The 8,310-nt window shown below is 32.9% G+C and overlaps 1 protein-coding gene across 1 annotated transcript in view; it reads right to left on the bottom strand.

Moving 5' to 3' along the window:
- Positions 1–5,164, bottom strand: part of ABCD (ATP binding cassette subfamily D) — a 9,524-nt gene extending 4,360 nt beyond the window's left edge. Inside the window, exons 1-3 of the mRNA XM_011312799.1 lie at positions 4,088–5,164; positions 3,774–4,012; positions 2,280–2,657 (exon numbers count right to left, since the gene is read on the bottom strand). Coding sequence (XP_011311101.1) covers positions 2,280–2,657; positions 3,774–4,012; positions 4,088–4,617 — 1,147 coding nt within the window. The 5' untranslated portion in view covers positions 4,618–5,164. The remainder of the gene's footprint in view (positions 1–2,279; positions 2,658–3,773; positions 4,013–4,087) is intronic.
- Between the last annotated feature and the right edge of the window lie 3,146 nt (positions 5,165–8,310).

The following is an 8,310-nucleotide window of genomic DNA, read 5'->3' as shown; positions in this document are numbered from 1 at the left end:
ATGGGGAATCAAACCCACATTTTCTAATTAAGATTTTTCTTGGGGATATTTTTTCCGGGGTTTTTTTCTGGGGATTTTTTTTTCGGGGATATTTTTTGCGGAGATATTTTTCCCAGAATTTTTTTCCGGCGTATTTTTTCCGGGATGAAGATGAATATTTGAACAAGATTTTGTGATATTTTCGTTAAAGAATTCGAAAAACTCAGCCATTGAAACGTAATTTTTAGTGAGCCCTTCGACAAAAGGTGTTCTCGTGTTATCAGAATTCATGACAGGATCATTCGAAATTACAAAAAAAATTGCGGTTGGTAGGTAACACCATGAACTAGTTACTCAACGAAGTAAAAAATAAAAATTAAATAATTAGATTTTTGGCAGACCTTTTGATGAAAAATTACTAATTTCGATAAAACTTCTACTACATTGTCCAGCTCAAAAAATGGTAGTAATAAAAAAAAAATCCTCCTTTCAAAAATTGGATAATAGTACCTCGAAGATGTGTGTGAAAATTCATCAAGAGCTTTAAAAATTTATATATTTTTAAAAGGACTAAAAAAAATACCGTTTCGAGAAAAAGGGAGAAACTGAAAAATGGCGAAGCCGATGTGATTTTGGGAGTGAAATTTCCCAAGGCCCTATCTCCAAAACTTGTACTCCAATCGATTTGGAATTTTAGGGTAATATTCTAGACATGTACTAATTAATAAGATGATTAATAGAATTCCATTTTTTGAGTCTCCCCAGCTGATGCAACCCCTTAAACCGAATTCACTCTATGAACGAGGCTTTAATTAAATTGTCTGTTAGTTTTTTTTTAACCTTTGCACCCTTTTCTTCAACCTGGCATTATCAGAGTATCTGACTAAACAAATTTCAGACAAAAAATTAATTATGGCTCACATATTCAACGATATTTCTCGAGCAGGAATCGCGTTATTTGAATTGATGTTTCGCTGCTGATTTTTTTCCCTGAGTCGTTCCCATTATTTTTCCACGAAAGAACAAAGTCGAATTGCGAATTATCGGGAGCGATGGAATGCAGACAAATTAGGAGATATCCAAGGAGATTCCACCGCTATTTATAGCCCGATATTAACCGCACGATTCACAAACTTTCCACGACAGACTTGGTAGTTTCAATCATCGGAAAAACGTTGAAACCCTCCGATCTCCAGACATGCAAATTTGACCTTGTGCACAAAAATTTAATAACAGAATAATATGAGCACAAAAAATTCTGTATTAAAAAAAGATCATAAAATAATGAATATAAATGGAGGTGAAATTCGAGGTAAAAAATAAAATTAAAAAAAAAGGTTGTCTCCACATGTACAGTAGTCTCAGCAAAAAAAATTCAAATCATCTCGGGTAAAAACATCCTACGTAATGACCTCAGGTGCCAGAACTCGTATTTTCAAAAAAAAAAAAAAAAACTGGAAGTAAAAATACTTTTCAATTGTTGCCTCAATAAAAATGGGAACTCTTCATTGAGACTATTGGAATGTCATAAATAAAAACATTGAATTAAACCCACTCTCACCGGTTATTCAAAATGTTAATGAAATTATTGTTTAAAAACGTTAAAAATTCATTTTAAATCTTTCAACATCAATTTATGATAAAATTATGATAATTCCCGTAGTCACAAAATCAATTAATATGATTTTAATTTAATGTTGAAGAATAACGACTTTTTAATTATTGTATTATCTTGCAAATTCGACTGCAATAAAACAAATTACAACAATAACAACAATACAATAGGAGAATATAAAATAAATAACTCTTGGATATCCCATTCTAAAAGGGACATGCTTGATACAATCGATTATCTCGAAAATCTCGAAATCATGTAGCCACGATTCCTTATTGGTCGGCTTGAAGTGGCGCGAGATTACAAAGTCATAACTTTCTGACCGAAATCGTTTCATTCTTCCTATTCTAAAAGTCCTATTCTAAAAGGGACACGCTTGATACAATCGATTATCTCGAAAATCTCGAAAATCTCGAAATCATGAAGCCACGATTACTTATTGGTCCACCTAAAGTGGCGCGACATTACAAAGTCATAACTTTCTTACCTAAATCGTTCTATTCTCCCTATTCTAAAAGTGACACGCTTCACACAATCGATTATCTCGAAAATCTCGAAATCATAAAGCCACGATTCCTTATTGGTCCCCTAAAGTGGCGCGAGATTACAAAGTAGTACCTCTTTTACAGAAATCGTTTCATAACCGCGCGCTGGCGCGCATTACGGTCTCGTCATAAAAACTCACCATCTCCATCGTTGTAAGCACTTCTGGCTAGTGTCTTGGAGCTGGTGTAGAGCAAGGGCATTGCGATGACGAGTAAACCAGTGCCTGACCAGACGTACTTCATGAGCAATTGCTCCAGCATAACGTACCAGAGCTTGAGGGCCAGAACTTTCCTCAGGTGAATGACCAGAGCCCTGTAGGCAGTGCTGAGGTACCTGTGCTCTGTATTATGTCCCCCATAAAAAGCGATTTCCTCTGCGTGAGCACTGATCCTAGCATGAGCCTCTCGTAGTCTTCCTCTTCTTGTCGCCTCTTCTGCTACGAGTTGACCAAATCTGGGAGATGCCAGACGCAGCACTTGACCGGTTATTGCTATTACACCAGCTGCTAGTAATGGTCCTGATAAACAAATTAAAGTCAATGGTTAATTTTTTTTTATTCACTTGATCAATTCGTTATGGGGAATTTGGACTTTCAAAAATTGAAGATTTACTGATGCCATTTTGGCTGCTGGAAGGGGTAGGTACATACTATATTTATTTTACTATACTATACTATATATTACTATACTATACTATATATTTTTTATAAATTCTATAATTTCTTCCATTAAATTTGCCAAAGTTAAATATATTTTCTCTCTTTATATATCATATACTCCAGTTGAATTTCCAAAATTATTCAATTTTCAGTTTTTTTTTCAAAAATAAAAAATTATTTTTTTTTTCAAAAATCATTTTTTTTTTTCAAAAATCAAAAAAATTTTTTTTTTCAAGAATCAAAAAATTTTTTTTTTCAAAAATCAAAAGATTATTTTTTTTCAAAAATCACAAAATTATTTTTTTTTTCAAAAATCAAAAAATTATTTTTTTTTTCAAAAATCAAAAAATTATTTTTTTTTCAAAAACCAAAAATTGAATTTTTTTTTCAAAAATAAAAAATTAAGAACTTCCCTTTTACGATTCAATGATGCGGTTGGCGCCAAAATGATCAAAAAATATAGTATTTTGAGTAGTGAAAATTCAATAGAAATTAAAACTTGAACTTTTTTGGTTCTCAAAGTGTCGCAATGATGATTAATTAAAAGATTGTCATATTTTTCAAATTCTTCACCTGAAAACTGACTTTTTTGTCTTTAAACTTATTTGTGCACCTCATCACCGGCCGCCGTGAATAAAATCTCAAAAAAAAGCTTAAAATTCGATTAGAGCAAAACGACTCATTAAAAATCAAAATGAAAAAATACAGAATGTTATATTAACGCGGTGAATAAATAAACAAATTTGCAAACAAATAAAAAGCCCTGAGGGTTGCAATATCACGAGTCGACATGAAATGCTCCACATATTCCAAAATATCAAAGAAAAAATCAGAATTATCTAAGAACGATCTAATATCGATGCTTCAAATCAACATGACACCGATTAGATTCAATGACATGCAAAGTAGCTAGCACTGGACTATGGCAAAACAAAAAAACTTGCCACAGCAGTATAAATATTTATTTGACTTCACCTGGTATTGTCCTAGCCCCCATCCTATGCGAGAAAGAAACAAGAGCAATTCCAACAAGTGCACAATCAAGGAGTGGTTTAGTAAGACTGGAGTAAAGATGAGCCATGGATGAAGCTAATTCGGATAAATCATCAGTGAGTCTTTGTTCAGCACCACCAAGTCTATTATCTAAAGCCGAGACCCGGTAATAAGTCTGTTGAGACAAGTACATCCTGTAGGCATACTGAACAAGCCTCTCCCTGTAATTCAACAAATCATCAGCAAATCCCTCTCATTATCCAAATAATAATCAAGAAAAGAGAAATAATGATCACCTAAAAGCGAGAGCAATTCGTCCCTCCAGATATCTAATGGCAGAATTAACGAATGTCGCTGGAAAAGCAATAGCGAACCACCTGGCAAGCATTTTGGTGAAGCCCTTGACATCTTTGAGGACAATCCTCTTGACGATCTGTCCCTCGAGTGTTGCTACGTAAACCGATAGAAATGTTCTAGCTAGGAGTGTAATTGTTGCTGCTGTGAGGAGTCCAGCCTCTTTGGAACGCCATCCTGGTACCATGATCTTGAGAAGCTCCAGGAGTTGCTTGACAAATGCTCTATCGAGTCCCACGTTGGGGACTCTCTTGGTTGGAGATAGACCAACGGTTTTTCCATTCTTCTGGTGAGTTTTACCGAGGTCTCTCGTTGTCTTTAGCTTCTTGGTGATCCCAACAAGGTGTGGATACGTCAGCTTGACAAGATAAAGTGCTGTCACTGTTCCAACAACAGCTCTAGTTAACGTTTCCTGTCTGACGCCGTATTTCGATGACGTCTTGTCGATCAACTTTGAAAATATCGACGACATTGTGAAGAACTTTATTCACAACACCATTACTCTAGATGTTCTCCACTGAAGACAACTCCAAGCACTTCATGACTCATTGGCTCGTTTTCTTTTTGGGGAATTTTTTAAATTATCAACATTCGGATTAATTGAATTTCATTGGAGCTTACGTTACACTCGAAACGACAACCAGCTGGCAACTGCTTGGTACCTCTTTGCTATCTCTATTTCTCTCCGTTCTCTTCTCCTACTACTGCGAAAAACTGATACAAATGCACGGTACCACACAGAAAGTCTACAAACACCAGTTGCCCGACAATCTCTTTTGATTTATCAGTGTGGCTGGGTGATTGTGTGAGTTATTCTCGGTGAGAATGATTCAACTGGAACTTGGACTCACTGTGGAATCATCTGCCATTCGTATGACAGATCGCCAGGTCTTATCGCTTTGTTCCTCGCTTTTTTCTTGCCATTGCATTTTTGAGCATTTTAGTTTATTATCGTTCGCCGGGGATTTTGCATTCCAAATCACTGTACCATTTTATCTTCCATATACATTGGATTTTATTCTTTTTATATTTCTTTATTATTTCAAAAATTCACATTCTTTCCATTTAATTCATTAATTTCATTCCCAATTCTACGATTTTTTTATTTTATTTTAGATTATAATTTTATTTTGTTTATCTCTTTAATATATAAACGCTAATATGAAAAAATTATTATCATTATTATTATTACTCATTAAAAATTCGTTAATCAATACAATCAACAAAAATTCTAAAATGTATGAACAATAATAAATTAAAAAAAAATATTACATTTCAAGTATGTAAAAATGTAAACAGATAAACAAAATAAAATTTTGTTTTTTTTTCCTTCAATTTCTTCGTTTAATAATCTCTTGTCTTCTTAATAATATATATTTTATGATTCCTTATTTTTTGAAAAAAAATTCAAATTTTTTCCATTTAATTAATTAATTTCATTCCGAATTCTGCGATTTTGAAATTTTATTTTAGATTATAATTTCATTTTGTTTATCTGTTTACATTTTTACATCTTTAAAATGTAATATATTTTTTTAATTTATGATTATTGTTCATACATTTTAGAATTTTTGTTGATTGTATTTAGTAACGAATTTTTAATTAATAATAATAATAATAACAATAATAATATTTTTTTTTCGTATTAGCGTTTATATAATTTTAAGTTCAAAGAAAGCAACAGTTTGTAGTTTTTATTTTTAATTATAATAGTTTTATCTAATTTATATTTCGTTATTGCACTTTTTCTTCTCTTCAATTTAATACTTCAATATTTTCACCTTTTAAAACACTGACCATTAATTTCACCACTGCAATTACATTTTATGATCTTTCCATTTTTCAAAGTTTTATTTATCCTCCATTATTGACCATGTATATATTCTTTCTAAATTTCACTTTCTCAATAATTTTATCACCTAAAAGTGAAGTTAACAATATTTTTCTATTTTTTCTAGTGAAGTCATCAATTTCCAACAGCAAAATGGAAGAAATACAATTACAACTAATTAATTGGTATTTAACCGGGCAGGTACGAGTTTTTTGCGGAGTTTTTCGTTTTTCTTTGAGTATTTTTTCTGATGACTGTTCGGATGTGATGACTCCATGAGGGATAATAGGAATAAGAACGACTTTCCAGAGGGAAAGTGTATTCTCGGTGGTGTGTGAGCTTCTTTAAAGTGTTTGGACAATTTCGCGCGGTTCGGCGTGAAAGTAAAAGTAGCTCATTCGCGCAATCGGAGAGACAAAAAAATTCACAGTAAAGAGATACTCACCCAAACTCGCTTTCGTATGAGGCACTTACCTTTTTATTTTTAAACATCCACAGTATTATTCCATTCCGCTGAAATCCTTTTGTGCACTATCATCCAATTTAAATCCCTCAAAATTCATTCATTAAATCGTAAATACTGCGATAATTAGAAATTATAATAAAATGAATGCAGATTTTGATGGTAGAACTCCACGCGAATTTTATTCAATTTTTGGTATTAAAAAAAATAATTGAAAATTACAGATAGCGTTTTTTCTATTCAAGTTGTATTGAAAAATTATTTTGTTTTTCAATTTTTACTGAAACGGAGAGAGACTCAGAAATTTTATTAGGACCTTTTTTGTAGCTCTTGTTCCGCTCTACAGAAAAGGTTCTTAGGAAAATTGCGGTATTTCTTTTAGATTCAGAGATATTCACGGAAGAGTGGAGTGAAGAGTGAGCCAACTAGTTACACTTGACCTTTTTAGTGTTGTTTTGTTAGTAAAAAAATTGTAATTGTTTTTCGTGGTACTCCTCTAGTCGATTATGCAAACTATTTCATCATTCCGGGAGATATACATCAAAAAGAAAAACCTTGAGGAAGCAGTTTTCATGTTTCTGTAAAAATTCTTGGACGTAAACTCATCCAGTTTTCTCCTTTTATTCATTTTTATTCTTCCCTTTTTTATTGTTCCTTATTATTAGGGCATAAAATTTCTTGCTGCGTCGCTGGAGAACAGCTGAGGCACTTCCTCGCTTCGGACTTTTTCCAAGCTTTGTTTTCTGGATTTTATTACGAAAAAACCGTTAAATTTTTTCTGTACGTGCGAGAGAATTGCTGAAGAATTTCTCGACTTCAACGACAAAAAATAACTAGATCCATCCAAAAATTAAAAATTTACGAACAATTCCTTATAAATCATCAAACCATAACTACCGAATTTCGAATTCACCAGACAAACGAATGAAATCGATTAATTCAGCGGAATTTCACCCAAAATTCGTGAATTTTTTAATGAATTTTTTTATCACGACGTCTTATCAGTCGGGGGAAGAAGAATGATAAGTCCGGTCCAAATACGCAGGTAACAATTGTATAACAGTCATTGATGAAACAAATTTTACTAGGGGACCTCCGGACAAAATGGAACACTTGCGTAAAAACGTTTTTAACTCATACCCAGTAATTTCTGTTTCTTTCGCCAAAAAATGCTGGAGACAGTCTAAAAGTCTCCCAGTGCTTTTTCGTTCGCTAATTTAATTCCTTCCTTTAATTATCTGTTGTCTTCTTAGTAACAAAATTCTGAAAAAAACTGAAATACTGACTAATGGATTGTTACCATTGATTTTTTCTCTTCGTCTCATTGAGTTTTCTCATTCATCCCATTTTATCCGCATTCCATTTTGTGTTTTCCATTCCTGTGTCCCTTTTTGTCGGGTCTACATTTTATTAAACTAGTTCGAGGCGCTAACTACTTTGTGTTTAATTGATTCTAATCAGTTTAATGCTGATTTAACAATTCAATACTAGACATTTTTTCTACAATCCTTCTTTCCTCTTCCCTGTTTTGAACCATACATTCGATGAGTCCACAAGAAAATGAAATACATGAAAATTTATGAGGATGATAAATGTTATTATGGATTTTATTTACACGGAATAATTATTTTCAAAACATGACCCACGATATTCGACACATTATCATCAATAACTCTTGGTCAAATTGATGGAATCCAAAGAATATAATGGAATCATTAAGAGGTTATTGCGAACTTCAGATTGTTATACAATATCCTTATCATGAAAGCAGAGATAGGTGAATGAAGTTCGCCTGAGTCGAAACTCGTAAGGCTGATTCCCTATTGGTTAACTCGAATCCGAAGTCAAAATTCAAATTCGGCGCACGGAGT

This window comes from Fopius arisanus, unplaced genomic scaffold, assembly GCF_000806365.1.
Source record: "Fopius arisanus strain USDA-PBARC FA_bdor unplaced genomic scaffold, ASM80636v1 scaffold00107, whole genome shotgun sequence".
In the NCBI taxonomy this organism is placed as follows: domain Eukaryota; kingdom Metazoa; phylum Arthropoda; class Insecta; order Hymenoptera; family Braconidae; genus Fopius; species Fopius arisanus.
Note: the sequence above shows the minus strand (reverse complement) of the source record. Positions and strands in the feature narration are given on the sequence as shown.